Source organism: Nothobranchius furzeri, chromosome 17 (genome assembly GCF_043380555.1).
Source record: "Nothobranchius furzeri strain GRZ-AD chromosome 17, NfurGRZ-RIMD1, whole genome shotgun sequence".
In the NCBI taxonomy this organism is placed as follows: Eukaryota; Metazoa; Chordata; class Actinopteri; order Cyprinodontiformes; family Nothobranchiidae; genus Nothobranchius; species Nothobranchius furzeri.
Genome location: NC_091757.1, coordinates 22,782,181 through 22,800,357, shown reverse-complemented (window position 1 = coordinate 22,800,357; position 18,177 = coordinate 22,782,181). Strand labels below are relative to the sequence as shown.

Genomic DNA, 18,177 nt, shown 5'->3' with positions numbered 1-18,177 from the left:
CACACTTTGGGAATCCCTGTCTTAGAGGGATGTTAAGGACGGCTAACTGTTGATGAACATCTGTTCATCGGGCGGGAGTGTGTTGTGACTTATTTGTCATTCAAGTATTTAGTTACTAAAGAAATACAGTCCTGTTGTTAGCACTGAAAATGTATTTGTGCAAGTATTTTATTTTGAAGGGAACCTTCAGGAAATGCACTTTTCTTCGGTGTTTGTGTTGTACTTGACGAGAAAAAAAGACGTTGAAAGGTTTGGATGTTGCTCACGTTCTGAAATGAGCATTAAATGTTCAAGATAAAGACGCTGTCGTCTGTCATCATTTTAGAACGCTTTATTCCACTTCAGTTTATGCAATCCGCCATGAAACCAAAACGAAAGAGATCATGTTGTTATTGTTGTTTGACGTCATAAATGATGTTTCTCTCCACCGCCACCACTGAAGCCATGAAAATCACACCACTGAACTTCTGGAGCGATATTAGGAGTAAATAAGTCGTTAAGCCACATATGAAATTACATCGCAGCAGTACTTTTATTTTGAAAAGTACCGGGATTTTACACTGAAACCATGTGTGATTTCCTGTCTAGCCCTATGTTAACTGTGGGAATTGACGTGTCCCAGAAGCGGCTTGTGGAAAAAATGGAACTGGATCCTAACTTTGGCGGAGCGGTGTTTTTGGGCCGCAGCTGGTTTATGACACTCTATAGATCAGGGATTCCCAAAGTGTGGTGCGTGCACCCCCCAGGGGTTCTGCGACGCGCTCCAAGCTCCTCTCCACATCTTCAGCTCGCTGTGGACCTTATGTACATGCTGACAGCGAGCTGCGGTGAGCAGTGTCCAGCTCAGATGTTCAGATGGGAATCTTTTCTTGAGTGATTTAGCTTCATCTGCGATGTGCGTAGAATAAAATGTCAGTTCGTCTGCATGCGTCGGGGTGATTCTTTCTATTCTTTCTCCGTCAAAATAAACGGCCAAATACGGGAACTGTCCGGTCAACACAAGCCCTGCTTTTAACTGTTCTGTTTTCTTGTGAAAATAGCTAAAATTTAACGTGATTACCACCAGAGCCAGGCGCACTGTGCCGTTATCTCCGTCACTGTAAACGAGGGAAAAACAAAATGATCGGATCCTTTTCTGACCTTCCCCACCTACAAAGTTTAATTACAACAATCAAACGTGACAGAGCCTGGATTTGTATTCTGAACAGTCTAAACATGTTTTAAAAAGAAACGTATGACAACAGTGGCGCCTGCTCAGTAAAACCACCAACAGGGTGAAAAATATCTAAATATTGTCGGCAGAGACGGGCTACAACTTCTGGATCCACTTTATATAAATCATTTAATTGATTATCGTCTTATGAAAGATAACTTTGACGTACACGAGCGACCGGTACCGGCTGCTGTCACCTGTTGTGAGCAGCGCTCTGCTGTCTGAGGGTAGGCCCCGCCCACAACGCCGCGGCTGCTGCAGTGTTTTCTTTACTGTGGGAAGCGGGTAATAATGGCTCTTTGATGGGAACAGGTTGCCGACCCCTGGTTTAGCGTGACGTCTGATCTATATATATGTATATATATATACATATATATATATATATATATATATATATATATATATATATATACATATATATATACATATATATATATATGTATATATATATATATATATATATATATATATGATGTGGGGGTAGGGGGTGCGTCAGCATGGTCGGGACATAGAAGGGGGTGCGCGGCTAAATAAGTTTGGGAACCGCTGGTCTAGACTATAATGGACTCCATCTGAAGCAGTGCCATTCTGCGCCGATGATGCCTCCAGTGTGCAGTCGGGGTGAGGCACCAGAGTCTGGACTTCACCTCATGGGAGCAACACTTTCCATTCCCCAGTCAAATCAAACAAGCCCAAACTTGTGAATATCAACAGAAGTTAAGGTGGAGGTGGTCGTAGCCAGGGGCAACAGGAAGTACGAGAGGACCTACCTTCTCCTGTTGTTTAGCAGCTTTAGTCTTCTTTTTGGGGACGAGGTTGTACATTCCCATTTTCCTCTTTCTCTTCTTCAGAGCTAGAAGCAAAATTAAGAAATGAGCTCAAACTGAATGAATTACTGATACATGCAGCATCAAGACCAGATACAAGTTTTAATTATTGTAAAAACGGGACAGATGAAGAGTTGGAAACATGTCTTATGGACAAGTCAGCTTAACGTGAGACATGGACGTAGTTTTGACTTTAGAAGTGTGTGTGTGTGTGGGGGGGGGGTATCTTTTCAACACGGAGTGACAGCAGGAAGGGCCAATCACACGTTAGCAAGTATCAGCAGAGCCAATAGATGAGCTTATGGACGGTTGTAATGGGACACAGGCTTCAACACAGGCGGCTGTTTTCCGCCTTGTCCTAGAGCTCAACCAGTGTCCATGTAATAGAGTGATGTTGTGTTGGGACGGTAAAGAGTGCAGGGGACAAAAACTTACTTTGGAGAAAGTTGAAAACTACATCCATGACGTGAGAGTAATTGTACTGTAGAGGTGTGGCTTGGTGAGGGAGAGGTGTTTCCAGTCGTAACCACGAAAGTAGGGAGGGGCTTAAAGGTTTCATGCATGTTTCCACCTCTAGGGGTGCCCTTTAATAAAAGCTTCACGTCAACAACAAAAACAGAGTTTCCCCAAGAGAAGAAGGGACTAACCAGCCTGTGGTTTGGCCAAGGGGGGGGTATCGTTGCCATCGTGGTTGGTTTGGGGCTCAGGCATCGGCGCATCCATCTGATCAGCCGTTGAAGCTTTATTACCAGCAGGCTTTGAAGGGAAGAAGAAAAACATGAGCCTCAAAACCTCCTGCTGTTGTGAATGAATGAAACGCGTTCCCTTCAAACTGCTGAGTCGGCCTCACACTAAACTATCCAAACAACAATAAAGAGCTAATGCTATCATCCCCATTTACATTAATGGACCATGGTTGGGCTTTCACACAATCAGCAAGCCAAAACTAATTTGTTGACAAATTTCATTAAATGACACTAAGCAGTAACATTTTAATGGTAATCATGTTGATAACAAACAAAAAAAAAGGCGTTATCGAAACTTTAAAATAACATCTCAGACGTAAACGAGCCAACACCTAGCCCGTGGTTCCAACGCCTAAAGCCTATGCAGCTCTTTATCCCGCTGATCCTGCTTTACTTCTCACGTTTGACATAGATGGCTTCTTTTACTCTTCTCTCAAACCATCCATCTTCTCTGTCCTGTCGTCACCAACATTTACATGGAGGAAGTGGAGACCAGAGCATTGAACTTCTACAGTAGGACACCAAGCCACTGGTTCAGGTATGTGGACGACACATGGGTCAAAATCGTCACAAAGGAAGTGGAAGACAAGAACATCAAGTTCACCAGGGAGGATGCACACAACAACCAACTGCCCTTCTGGACGGTGCTGTACAAACCGACCAAGATGGAAGTCTCAGCATTGAAGTCTACAGGAACCCAACCCACATAGACTAGTATTTGCATTTGGACTCATCAATCAATCAACTTTATTTATATAGCACTTAATCCCACAATACATGCAACTGAAAGTGCCCACCGGAGGGCAAAATGCCAGTCATCAGGACTTGAATGAATGAATGAATGAATGAATGACTTTTTTATAGAGCATATTTCCTACATGGTAACAACTCAATGTGCTTAACAGTAAAGGAGACTAAATAAACAATCAATTATAAAATATGTACACCCTTTAACAGCAAATGGTGTACACATACATAAAATATACACATAAAACTAAAATCTATACATTGAAACATGCACACAAACACAAACACACACACACACACACACTTGCATTTGCACACACAGCCATACACGGCCATAAAATTAAGCTTACAGTGAAACATAATAGTAAGTGCTTATCCACGAATAAAACCATATCTATAAAAGGAGGATATAAATTAAACATAATACAGCCTAACCATATGTTTGTTCAACTAAAAACGTTTTTTAAATTTATCTTAAAAATATTTGGTGTAGCTGCTTCCCTCTTCTCTAACGGCAAAGTAATCCAGATCTTAGGTGCACATTCACTAAAAGCAGCCTCCCCTGACTTAGAATGTGTACGTGGTACAACAAGATAGCCACGATCTGCAGACCGGAGTGGTCTGACTGGTATATAAGGTACTAGCATGCAGAGTTCCCCTTACATAGCCGTAGCCGTGGCAGCCCGCCACGGCTGAAATCCCACCGCCACGCCGACAAGATCCCAAGTTTTTTTGTTTTTGTTGGCGCTGTTTAACCAAAGAAGCAGCGGGAACTACTATGTTGTCACTTGTGATCACAGCCGGCGGCAGCAAGGAGGAGCAGGCAGGGCAAGGTGAAGTTACAGCATAAGTTACTGAGTTTAAAATTAGAAAGGTAGCAGTGGATATAACGCTTTTAGGTTTACATGTTTCAATAGCATTAAGATAAACGAGTGTTGACGATCTTGACAGGGTTTCCTCCAGTGCTTATTAGGCCAGGTTTTCCTCCCCCCACCAGGCTAAGCATCACTTATTCATGTAAAATTTATTTATTTTTTCATGTCTGACTTTAACCACATCTAATACTGGATTACGGCGTGAGCGCAACAGCGACAACTTAAGATCGATGTGTGAGCAGCCTGAGAGGTCGGGTGTTTCATCTGAACCCTGAAAACCTCCAGCAGGCTACGCTGCACTATTGACGTGTTAGCGCGCGGCGCTAACAACTTAGCGACGTGACATGTCTCGGAGAAAGCGTAAAAACACGTTGGACGCTTCTTCTGAAGCGGGAAAATAACGCTTCTTCTTAAGCAGAGCAGGATGTCGCCTCGGCTCGTACCGGACTGAGCTCGATAACATTGACCCAGCACAACCACTGGGTCGTTGGAGCTGCCCCGTGACTGCCTGATGGAAAACCAGTGGGTTTCATCAGACTCGTAAAGTTTCTTGTTTTTACTGGGGGCCCCCTGTATTTTACCGCTCCCTCCTGCAGTCTTCCCCTATTAAAATTTAAAATGATTCTGTAAATTCGTGTATCAATAGAAAAAATCTCTGCGTCTGCCAGCTGCAGTAAATGTAGTCTCCAAATAATAAATAAGAGGTGCATTCATCTGTGGATCTCCTTTGATCCGCATTAGTGATATTCTCAGCACCAGAACAGTGAAGCAACAGATTCCTGAGTTTGTTAGTAATTTTATTTATTAGGTGCATCTGACCTGTCCTATTTTTCTCTGAAATGAGATCAAATCAGTGCTTCTATGGGTTGTCTCCACTCTGCACTGGAAAATTTTACTTTAGAGACTTGTCATAATTTCTCTTTATTATTATTATTTATTGTGGCAGAAGCTGGTGTGGTCCACCACAGAGAAGCTGCTCTAGCATGATGACTTTTATTATTCTACAGGTTATTGTTCAGCCTTCTGACGCACGCACACACACACACACACACACACACACACACACGGGTGTGGGTGAGCGGCTGCGTCTGACTGCTGACGTTCCGTGTGTGTTTTTATTTCTGCAGTGAGACAAACTCTCCTCACACCGTCCAGTTTGTTCTTTAAGCTGCTATTAAATCCACCGTGTTGACGTATTTAACACATTTCCTCTACGCTGCAGGAGTTACACTTTACATCACGGAGTAAAAGTTCGGCAGACGCGTTTGTTTATATCGGGGGGGGGGGGGGGGGGGGGGAACTCGGTGCTGCACACAGACAGCTGATGTGACCAGCTCTGGAAATCGTTGATTCCTCTTCCGGTCGGCATTCTAGGAATCTAAACTAGGAATCGAAATAAAAAACTTTGAACGATTCTGGGAAAAACTAACAGTTGGAACCGGTTCCAATCGATGCCTAACCCCACTTTTGATGCAGCTTTGAATCTCATTCCTAAGCAGTTTCAGTCTAGGTCACACCTTCCTGCATCTAATCAACACAACCACTCCCTCTCAATAGAGGCTAACGACTCATCAGGGGGTAGAGAGAAGGGGTACTCAGAGTAGTTTCTGCTCGTTGAATAACAACAGACAGCTACATCTTATTAATCTGACTCTCCCATATTCATGTTAGAACTGACAAAGCTCCACGGATGAGAAGTGAAACGTCCAGTTGCCTTCAATTGGACCCTTGGATTATAGTTCATTATCAACTTAAAACAATTTAGGTTCATTTATTTAATAGCTTTTAAAATCGTTTTTATGTGCTAAACAAATGTAAGCTGACCACTAGTGGGCAGCAGTGTGAAATGTAAATCCCTCTATCGTGGTTCGATACCTCATGTTAAACATGTTAAGTATCAGATTGGACTGTTTATTGAATATTCCTACAATAACTTTAGTTTAAAAATCGCTAACATCGTCTGGCTGAATGCAGTCATTGTATCATCTCTCCTGTATCGTGATACGCATCATATCGCCAACATTTCACCAGTACACATCCCTACCCTCCATGATTATGGGAAATGTCCGTCCTCTCCCGAATACAACCTGACCTAAAGCGATGCATGATATATTGTAGTGTAATGCCTTTTACATGGGCAGTTCTGAAGGCAAAGGTTCAACCCAGTACTAGCAAGGTGTACCCAATGAAGTGGCCAGTGAGTGTATATGTTATTGTAAAGCACAGGTCACACAACAGTACGCCTCCTCCTGCACCAGGTGTGGTGGTTTGGGACAGTCCTGGGAAGAGGGCGAAGTCGGGATCCCAGTAGATCACACAGCCACGTGGGGAATGACCAGGAGTTCAAGTCTGTCATCATAGACTTTGTGGACTGGTGTGAGCTTAACCACCTTCGCGTGAACACCAGTGAGGCAAAGAAAATGGTGACAGGCTGCTCTAAAAAACCCGGTCTTGACCCGTCTCTCCATAGCAGCGTCAGAACCATCCCTCCCACCTTACCCATGGTGTCCCACAAGGTTCTGTGCTGGGGCCTCTGCTCTTCCTCCTCTATCTGCTTCCTCGTCAGCACATCCTGAGCTCCTTCAAAGGAATCTCCTACCATCTTTATGCAGATGACATCCAACTGTACATCTCCTTTAAGCCCCATGAGATGTCTAAGCTGCAGCTGTTACACACCTGCTTAGACTCTATCAAAACCTGGATGGTGGGAGCTTTCTTCAGCTGAATGAAGATCAGACTGAGATCCTCATCTGTGCCCCAGACAAGCTGGTTCCCAAAGTCAGAGACTCTCTTGGTCAGCTTGCTTCTCACACCAAACCTTCTGTCAGGAATCTTGGCGTGACCTTTGACCCAGCTCTCACCCTGGATTCTCATGTCAATTCTCTTGTTCGCTCTTCCTTCTTCCATCTCAGGAACGTTGCTAAGCTGAGTCCCATTCTGTCCCGCTCTGAACTTGAGACAGTTCTCCACACCTTCATCTCCTCACGCTTAGACTACTGTAACTCTCTTTTCACGTGTCTGAGCAGAACCTCCCTGAACCGTCTACAGGTGGTTTAGAACACCTGTGCTCGGCTTCTGACCAAGTCCTCCAAACACACCCACATCACCCCGCTACTCCTCCAGCTTCACTGGCTGCCAGTCACCTTCAGGGTTCATTTCAAGATCCTGGTTCTGGTCTATAGGGCCTTACATGGACAAGCACCATCTTACATTGGTGATCTTCTTAGTCCCTACACCCCCAGCAGGTCCCTGAGGTCCAGTGACCAAAGCCTACTGGTTGTGCAGCAGTAGGGATGCACCGATGGATCGGCATTTGATCCCAATCGGCCGATAGCGCCCCTATCGGTTTTGATCGGAGTTTTCAAAATAGATCAAAGCAGACCAATCAGGTAGGGTTGTCACGGTAACCGGTGTAGCGGTAAACCCCGGTAAAAAAAAAGTTGACAATAATAATAACAGTCTTGTTTTAAAAAAAACTATATTATCTCGGTGGATTATCGTGGCTGCGGTGTAGGCGCGGTGACCCTTACCAGCCACCGTATCATCTGCTGAAGTTGCCGGCGGCACATGCGCACTTTGTTGTTTACAACCAAAACTTTCTTGAAGCTAAAGCTGAAATAATGGCCAAAGGAGGAGACGGCAGCACTCAGGACATTTATTATCCCTCAAAGAAGACAAAGTGGGAAGTACGGGCATCTTTTGGATATCTGAAGAATGCCGAGGGACAGCTGATAGAAGACGGCTATCCTGTTTGCAGCACGTGCAGAAAAAGTGTCTGTGAAAGGCAGCAACACTTCAAATCTCATGACACATCTGCGTGACCATCACCCACAACTCTACAGTCAACGCAAGGCAAGCTAACGTTAGCGTTTTAGCTAAAATGCGTGATCCGAGGATTTGGGTTGAGGGAGAATAAAACGAGTGGCTATATAAAGCAGCCGCAGCGCCGCTACCTGCATATAAACCGTGTCGCGGACACCGCCATGTTGAAATGACGCTATGCATTACGGGGCTCCCAGGGGCAGATAAGAGTTGGTCTCTCTCCGAGAATAATTATGAATTTAACAACGATTACTGCCTGATGACATTTTCCCACATCTGCAAAGCTCACTGGAAGGACACAAACCGAGGACAATTTTTTCCTGATATACAGGTGCTGGCCAGTAAATTAGAATATCATCAAAAGGTTGAAAATATTTCAGTAATTCCATTCAAAACGTGAAACTTGTACATTATATTCATGCAATGCACACAGACCAATGTATTTCCAATGTTCATTACATTTAAATTTGATATTCATAAGTGACAACTAATGAAAACTCCAAATTTGGTATCTCAAAAAATTAGAATATTCTGAAAAGGCTGAATATAGAAGACACCTGCTGCCACTCTAATCAGCTGATTTACTCAAAACACCTGCAAAGGCCTTTAAAAGGTCCCTCAGTCTTGTTTTGAAGGCACCACAATCATGGGGAAGACTTCTGACTTAACAGCTGTCCAAAAGACAATCATTGACACCTTGCACAAGGAGGGCAAGACACAAAAGGTGATTGCTAAAGAAGCTGGCTGTTCGCAGAGCTCTGTGTCCAAGCACATTAACAGACAGGCGAAGGGACGGAAAAAATGTGGTAGAAAAAAGTGTACAAGCTCTAGGGATAACCGCACCCTGCAGAGAATTGTGACGACAAACCCATTCAAAAATGTGGGGGAGATCCACAAAGAGTGGACTGCAGCTGGAGTCAGCGCTTCAAGAACCACCACGAGGAGACTCATGAAAGACATGGGATTCAGGTGTCGCATTCCGTGTGTCAAGCCACTCTTGAACAAGAAACAGCGCAAGAAGCGTCTCGCCTGGGCCAAGGACAAAAAGGACTGGACTGATGCTGAGTGGTCCAAAGTTATGTTTTCTGATGAAAGCAAGTTCTGCATTTCCTTTGGAAATCAAGGACCCAGAGTCTGGAGGAAGAGCGGAGAAGCACAGAATCCACGTTGCATGAGGTCCAGTGTAAAGTTTCCACCGTCAGTGATGGTGTGGGGTGCCATGTCATCTGCCGGTGTTGGCCCACTCTGTTTCCTGAGGTCCAGGGTCAATGCAGCCGTCTACCAGGAAGTTTTAGAGCACTTCATGCTTCCTGCTGCTGACCAACTTTATGGGGATGCAGACTTCACCTTTCAACAGGACTTGGCACCTGCACACAGTGCCAAAACCACCAGCACCTGGTTCAAGGACCATGGTATCCCTGTCCTTGATTGGCCAGCAAACTCGCCTGACCTTAACCCCATAGAAAATCTATGGGGTATTGTGAAGCGGAGGATGCAATACGCTAGACCCAACAATGCAGAGGAGCTGAAGACGACTATCAGAGCAACCTGGGCTCTCATAACACCTGAGCAGTGCCACAGACTGATCGAGTCCATGCCACGCCGCATTACTGCAGTTATTGAGGCAAAAGGAGCCCCGACTAAGTATTGAGTGCTATACATGCACATTCTTTTCATGTTCATTCTTTTCAGTTGGCCAACATTAGAGAAACAAACATTTTTTCATTGGCCTTTAGAATATTCTAATTTTCTGAGATACCAGATTTGATGTTTTCATTGGTTGTCACCTATAAATATCAAAATTAAACGTAATAAACATCGGAAATACATTGGTCTGTGTGCATTGCATGAATATAATGTACAAGTTTCACGTTTTGAATGGAATTACTGAAATATTTTCAACCTTTTGATGATATTCTAATTTACTGGCCAGCACCTGTAGGGTTTATTACTCAAGTAAGGGTAAAAAAGGATCTGATTAGAAGGCTACTTGAGTACTGAGTATCATCTGAACTAATATTTTTAAAATGATGACATCACACAGACAAAAAATAAGGAGTTATGGGCAAATATTGGTATTTTAAAGACTAAAGGGGAAAAATGTAAACAAATAAACAACATAATTACAAAATAACACATTTTAGGCAAAATTTAGACACAAACTCAGGACAATATTTCCTGACATACAGGGTTTATTTAATTGTGTGAAAATGTAGCACGTTAAAAAAAATACAGCGATAATACCGAACACCGTGATAATTTTGGTCACAATAACCGTGAGGTTACTAGGGCTGGGGGTAAACGATTATTTTTAAAACGATTATTCTGACGATTATTTTATCGAATAGTCGACTATTCTAATGACTATTTAGAAAATTAATCTAATGATTATTTTTCTATTGCACAATTAACAAAAAACAGAAAATCTCAAATAAATTCCTCAAAAAAATTGATAAGTTGTTACTGTAAGAGAATAAACATTACAGGCCTTCCATTTTGTATAACACTGCGTTTATTGTGTTGGTTGGTTATGTTCTGGTGACGTGTAGATCTTGGGAGTGCAGGCTGCTGCCTGAGAGGTGGTAGAAGATGGAGTGTCTCCATGCTGCTTTGTTTTGGTCACTTATGTGCGTGAGGCGAGTGGTCTTACGGGTTAAACCAAACTCAGGTGATATTTTACACTAAACCGAAAACCCACAACACTCTAAATGTAATAAAAGGGAGATCTACACCACAAAAAAGATGAACTCTAAACCAAAACGTAACAGCTTATCCCAACGCAAGAAGCTGTTAGCGAAGATGCTAACAGTAGCTTTACCAACGTTAAGTTCAAGTTACCAAGTTTAAATAAACCAACAACACCCAGCAGCAAACAGACCAGCACGGAGGAGAGACTGCTACCACCAAAACAGCTCTCCTCATGTCTGAAAGAAGCTCCTTAATGAAGGGAGAAACGCTCCCGGTGATTTTCTACATCTGCGATAGACACGAAGCAGCGCATCTGACCCCGGAAGTTGTTGTCCGTTGCCGGGAGACGAAGGCGGGCAAAACAGGAAAATAATCTAGTAGCGGACGGACGTTGTTCCGGGTCTTCGGTATTTGGCGGAGATGTTAGTGAAGGCGGAGAAGAGGGCGAACTAGAGGAAAAACAGGCAGATTCCTCCTCTATTTACAAACTCCTGGGGATGCAACAAGTGGGCGCGGTGCGTCGACTTCCGGATCTGACGTCGACAAATTTTTAGAATCGAGCCGTCGACTTCGTCGAGGCTTCGCTACAGCCCTAGAGGTTACATTTTCACACCGTGACGACCCTAATACAGTGATCCCTCGCTACTTCGCGGTTCGTTTATCGCGTATTCACGACTTCACAGATTTTTTCTTTGGAGCCTTATTCAAGGGAAATTCGCCGATTCGCGTTATTTTTCTATGCGAAATATCAAGAAATAGAAGAAATTCCAGTTTTTTTTCATCAATTTCATCATAAAATGCACTTTTGTTAATTTGAAACTAGCATGTAAGATGGGCTGTGATTTGTTCCATTGGTGATAGATGATGAATCAGCTCCCAAGTTTTGTAATGTCGCCTGTGATTGGTGTTTTGACCTTTTCTCCGACCCCCAACAGCTTCCCTGGTCTCGGAGCCTCGGGCATCTTCTAGCGATCCTCGTTAACGTTCTCGCGCTCTCTCCGTACGTAGATGTTTATATTAGCAGTGTGTGTTTGAAATTGAACTCTTTTTTGAACTTGTTTAACCCCTACAATGGCTCCCAAGCGTTCTGCTTCTGCTAAGGCTGCTACTGAGCCTAAACGCAAACGAATTCGCCGATTCGCGTTATTTTTCACCGATTCGTGTTATTTTTCTATGCGAAATATCAAGAAATCCCTGTTTTTTCATCAATTTCATCATAAAATGCACTTTTTGTAATGAAACTATAAAAAAACCAAGTAAAAGTTTTTTTTCTTGAGTTTTACCCACAAAAAGAGAATGTGATCATACGATAATTCAATATAGTACTGTACTGTAAATATGGTGTCCCTTCTTCGCGGATTTTCACCTATCGCGGCCAGGTCTGGAACGCATCTACCGCGATAAACGAGGGATCACTGTACAGACCATTTTAGATTAGGTTACATTTCCTTTATTTCCAGATTATGTAGTTTGTAGCACTCATTACAATGTTGTAGAAAATTTCTGGCCAATCCACGTGATCGGTATTGGTGATCGGTATCGGTGATCAGCATTCTTTGATATCCGTATCGGTGATCGGCAGCAAAAAAACTGATCGGTGCATCCCTATGCAGCACCAGGCTAAAGGTCAAAGGTGACAGATCATCTGCTGCTGTGGCCCCCAGACTCTGGACCTCTCTCCCCCTGAGCCTGAGATCAGTGGACTCAGTGGTCTCCTTTAAAAAGCAGCTGAAGACTCACTTGTTCAAGCTGGCTTTTGTATGACCTTCTTCACCTCTCTCTCTTTATTCTGCTCTCCCCACCTATTCCACCTTCCTCAGGATCCACTGGTTTCCCTCCTTCCTGTTCACTCTCTCTCTTTATATTTTTAATCCAATTGTCTATTTTTTGCTCATTTTAAACATATTTTAATCATTTTGTAAATTTTTTTTTCTTTTTTAAATTTTTTGTGAAGTGCCTTGTAATTTTTTTTCTTGAGAGGCGCTATAGAAATGATATTTTCTTCTACTTTAAGTGTTGTTGCTGCTGTAAATGAGTCAATTTCTCCAATGTGGGATTAATAAAGTCTTTTCTATTATATTCTATTCTAAATACAGCATTCTAGCGGCAGAGGCCAAGACGCAGATCTGGAGCCAACAGACCAAACTCTCAGCTTGTAGAGAGAAGGTAAAAGGTTGTTCACTGTGTTTTTAGGGGTGGACTGGCCAACTGTGAGTTCTGGAGAATCCCAACAAGTGCTCTAGGGTTGCTGGGTGTGCTCCAGGCCGGTGATGGGGCAACCCCCAAAGTTGCAGATGACTGAAAACATTTTAGGATAAATAACACAGTTATTATTATTCACCTTGCCAAGCAACGCTGTTGGAGTTTTCTCTGCAGCTGTTTTCTGTGCAGAACCTGAAGCTTGGTTCTGTTTCTCTGAGCTTCCAGCAGCAGCAGCAGAAGGAGAAGGAGAAGGAGAAGGCCTTCCTTCAACAGCTGCACCAAAGTTCGGACTGCCAGGTGCTGCTCCTGGTCGCCTGCTGACCATTGCTGCATCGTTAGCGACTATTAAGGAGTTGTGGAAGGGAGTCACCATCAATCTGGGCCTCTGACCAATCTTAGCTCCTGGTTCCTCACAACCAGTGGAGGCACCAGCAACTGGACTGAAGGATCCTCTTCCCAGTGCAGGATCCCGACTCTGGTCCATCACTGTAAAGAGAATTATTTCAGTTTCTTTTTTATCTAATAAACAGAAACATTGTAATCATCAACAGTAATAAGGGTAGGTTATTTAGTCACTTTCCACACTGTGAGCAAGCTCCTATTTTGCCCTTCTTCCTCCCCCGGTGAAGGTCTGATTCAAAGAAAGTTGACAGAATGAGGGCACAACACAATGGCAGCAGACGAGGCACATCAAAACACAAGTTCCCCTGGGCAGAATAACGTATTTCTGTAAAACATTATGCGTCCATTATTGAAAGTTTTGACCTCTACACACATTCTGAATCTCAGAGTTCAATGAGATGTTTCCCAGACAGCGTCAATGCTTGTGTAGTGGGGTTGAGGACTCTGGACCTCTGGGCTTATATAGCAGCTCTTTTTAGTTTTATTGCAGGACTGTCGTCCAGGTTTTCTTCAAATGAATAATAAATTAACTAAGTGGTCTGGAACAACAGCAATATGTATCTGGAAATAACTTCTCGATGATAGACGTGGCACAGAAGTTAAGCGCTCACCCCGTAATCGGAAGGTTGCAGGTTTGAGCCCCGCTCAGTTTGCCACTGTCGTTGTGTCCTTGGGCAAGATATTTAAGCCCCCTTGCCTGCTGGTGGTGGTCGGAGGGACCGGTGGCACCAGTGCTCGGCAGCCTCGCCTCTGTCAGTGCGCCCCAGGGCAGCTGTGGCTACATCGTAGCTCATCCCCACCAGTGTGTGAATGTGTGTGTGAATGGGTGAATGGCTGATTGTGTTGTAAAGCGCCTTGGGGGGTTCCAGGACTCTAGAAGGTGCTATATCAAATACAGGCCATTTACCATAGACAACGTTGATTCTATGAAGCATGGTTGTTTTTGTCTGATCTCGCCTGCTGCGGCCCGTATTTATGTCTGTGGCTGCAGCTCCTGTTGCTGCTTGCTGAAATTTTGCTCGAGGCGCATGTGCATAGTGGCCATCCTGGTCAGCCGCTGTTTTCTGCTCAAGAAACAGTAACGGCCATCCAGGTGATCCGCCGCCTCACTGGGAAAAACAAAACATGGCGAGCCAGCAACGGAGCTCGAAGGTTTGGGAGCATTTTACAAAGATAAAAGTGCAAAATCTGCAAAGTTAACTCTTCTTTCACAGGAGCACAACAGTGATGCAACACCTTGCATTAAACACATGTTGAAGCCCTTATATTGTAACCCGTCTAAACTTCATATTTTCATTTAAATAAGGAAGATATTTGAGAAAAAGGTGCTTTTAATGTTTCAACAAGGCTCTCCTAGCTCATCCGTCTAAAAGCAGTGCCTCTTGCTGGAAAGCGGAAGTGACGTTGCTCAAGGAAAATGTTCCCGACTCTGCTCAGAAAAAATAAGGATTTGCAGCAGCAGCATTTGGTCTAGTTCACTAGACTACCAGGTTGTGAACATAAACACACATTTGTTACATACTGAAGGTGCACAGCCACACAGTTTTGAGCCAGCAAAAAGAGCTGACGGGAACAGGCTAAACAGGGATAATAATCTAAAGAAGAGCTGCTGAAGTGTGGGAACAGGAAAACGCATACAGACTTGGAAACGCTAACTGGTAAGAGCATCTTTTATGTAAAGAAAAACTTGTCCCATTACATTAAACACGTTTCCATAAAATATTTTTGGTCTCAAATTTACACGTTTCTAAGGTTATTAAATCATAACGGCTGCTATTTTACGACTGAGTACATTGCTATGTTGGCTTCCTCGTAACTAAATGCGAGCACAGCATTGGTCTGAAACGATCGTGTGAGAGCCGCTTTAATACTTTCTCATTACACTCAAAACAAAGTAGTCCCACATTCAAACAGCAGTCAGAAAAATAGCGGGTCTACTTTAGAAGTAGACGGTTTACGTTTGAAATCAGCTAGTTGCAATAAGAGGTGGGAACGAGATGAAACTAATGAAATGCGTGAAGGCGATGTTTAGCGCTGGAGTGTCTACGGTTCCAACAACTGGCGTACTATTGAAGACAGATTATGTGGGATTACTATTGACTTTTCTAGCCTGATCAATGCACCGTGGGCGACTACTAGTGACCCATCCAACATGGCGACCTGCTGTCACGCTGAGAGCAGGAGGGGGTTAGGACCCAGGATGCAGAATACCAGACGACACGAGGCAGGAGCGATTGAGAAAAAGTAAAATCCTTTATTTAGGATGATGAGTCAAAACAGAACAACGGACAGGAAGCCAAGCCGGGTATCAAGACACTACGAAATAATTCAAAAGCTCACTTAATGAGCAGGAATCAATGTTCACACGAGGGGAGCAGAACAACGCTGACAAGGACAATGGACCGACAAACACTGATGGACAAGACAGGGTTTATAAACACAGAGGGAAGCAATCAGAGGAACAGGTGACAAGTGTGAGGAGTGAGGTCTTGAGGGGAGACAGGTGCCATCAATCAACTAAATGGGGAAAGAACTAAGCAGAGAGGGAGATAAACCATAACCTATAAACACTAAATAACTAAACCTAAAGACTAAGGGCAAAGATAAACAACTAATGACTAGAGGGGTGAGGAGGACTAATAAAGTAACACAAAAGGAGATTAATGCAAACCAATAGGAACTACAGGGGAGTGGCTAGGAGGAAACACGAGGGAAGCCTAGAGACAGTTGGGGAAACACAAGGACACACACATGAGGGGAACGCAGAACATGACACCTGCATTTACACTGGCGCTGAATAGAAAGCCCCAGCCCATGTCACTAGGGATGCACCGATGGATCGGCATTTGATCCCAATCGGCCGATAGCGCCCCTAGCGGTTTTGATCAGAGTTTTCAAAATAGATCAAAGCAGACCGATCAGGTAGGGTTGTCACGGTAACCGGTGTAGCGGTAAACCCCAGTAAAAAAAGTTGACAATAATAATAACCGTCTTGTTTTTTAAAAAACTATATTATCTCGGTGGATTACCGTGGCTGCGGTGTAGGCGCGGTGACCCTTACCAGCCACCGTATCATCTGCTGAAGTTGCCGGTGGCACATGCGCACTTTGCTGTTTACAACCAAAACTTTCTTGAAGCTAAAGCTGAAATAATGGCCAAAGGAGGAGACGGCAGCGCTCAGGACATTTATTATCCCTCAAAGAAGACAAAGTGGGAAGTACGGGCATGTTTTGGATATCTGAAGAATGTCGAGGGACAGCTGATAGAAGACGGCTATCCTGTTTGCAGCACGTGCAGAAAAAGTGTCTGTGAAAGGCAGCAGCGCTTCAAATCTCATGACACATCTGCGTGACCATCACCCACAACTCTACAGTCAACGCAAGGCAAGCTAACGTTAGCGTTTTAGCTAAAATGCGTGATCCGAGGATTTGGGTTGAGGGAGAATGCAACGAGTCGCTATATAAAGCAGCCGCAGCGCCGCTACCTGCATATAAACCGTGTCGCGGACACCGCCATGTTGAAATGACGCTATGCATTACGGGGCTCCCAGGGGCAGATAAGAGTTGGTCTCTCTCCGAGAATAATTATGAATTTAACAATGATTACTGCCTGATGACATTTTCCCACATCTGCAAAGCTCACTGGAAGGACACAAACCGAGGACAATATTTTCCTGATATAGGGTTTATTACTCAAGTAAGGGTAAAAAAGTATCTGATTAGAAGGCTACTTGAGTACTGAGTATCATCTGGTCTAATACTTTTAAAATGATGACATCACACAGACAAAAATAAGAAGTTATGGGCAAATATTGGTATTTTAAAGACTAAAGGGGAAAAATGTAAACATACTCATAAAACAATGTGTCTTAGCTCCGTTTGTCGGCTACAGACGCACATTTATAAACAAGAAACGTGAAGTCGCCATCTAAAAAAAAATGGAAGGAGAAACTATTTGTGTGATATGCCTGTCAGCCACGATGGTGCCATCATACATGAGAAATACTCCGGAAAGAGACTTTAACAGGCCAACTCCATGCACGCACGGGAAGAACATGCTAACCCTACATTCTAACTTCATGCATGCATAGAAAGAATATGCGAACTACACGTGATAACTCCATGCATGCAAGAGAAGAACATACTAACCTAACATGCCAATTCTATGCATCCATGGGAAAAATATGCTAAATCTAAGCATGCATTGGGAGAACATGCAAACTCATGAAGGCCACAGATGGAATTCAACCCTGCAACAATGCAGGTTCTTTTCATGGTGAATATTTGGAGTTGACCTCAAAAGACACTGGAGGTTTGACCCAACCTTGCAGACAGCAATGCTGTAGTTGGACATTGTTGTTGTGTGTGATTTCCTTTTTAAACAGAGAAGCTACACAAAGGTATTCATTCATCTTCTGAAGCACTTATTTCTGTAATGGCTGCATGGAGTGTTTGCCCATCTCCAGCTGTCTATTTTAATTCCATCTCGGTAGTGTTGATGTATTTTAGGATATACAACTATACACGTGCACTCTGAAGTCAGAATGCTGTTGGACACACAGCTAAGCAGGTGTGCATGGCAGCGGACAAATCCAGTTAAAAGTTTAAAACACTTTATTCAAAATTCAAGCACTTTTCCAACTCTGGAGAAGGGGT

General features: G+C 43.6%; 1 protein-coding gene across 4 annotated transcripts in view; it reads right to left on the bottom strand.

Moving 5' to 3' along the window:
- ehmt1a (euchromatic histone-lysine N-methyltransferase 1a) overlaps positions 1–18,177 on the bottom strand; it is a 56,029-nt gene that overhangs the window by 36,626 nt on the left and 1,226 nt on the right. For 3 of the 4 annotated variants that reach the window (XR_008559928.2, XM_054734603.2, XM_070546312.1), the window contains exons 2-4: positions 13,260–13,606; positions 2,688–2,796; positions 1,984–2,066 (exon numbers count right to left, since the gene is read on the bottom strand). Coding sequence is in view for 3 of the 4 variants with exons in the window: in XM_054734603.2 (XP_054590578.2) it covers positions 1,984–2,066; positions 2,688–2,796; positions 13,260–13,604 (537 nt within the window). In the remaining variant the exon portion in view is untranslated. The remainder of the gene's footprint in view (positions 1–1,983; positions 2,067–2,687; positions 2,797–13,259; positions 13,607–18,177) is intronic. The other variant, XM_054734604.2, reaches the window with a different exon arrangement.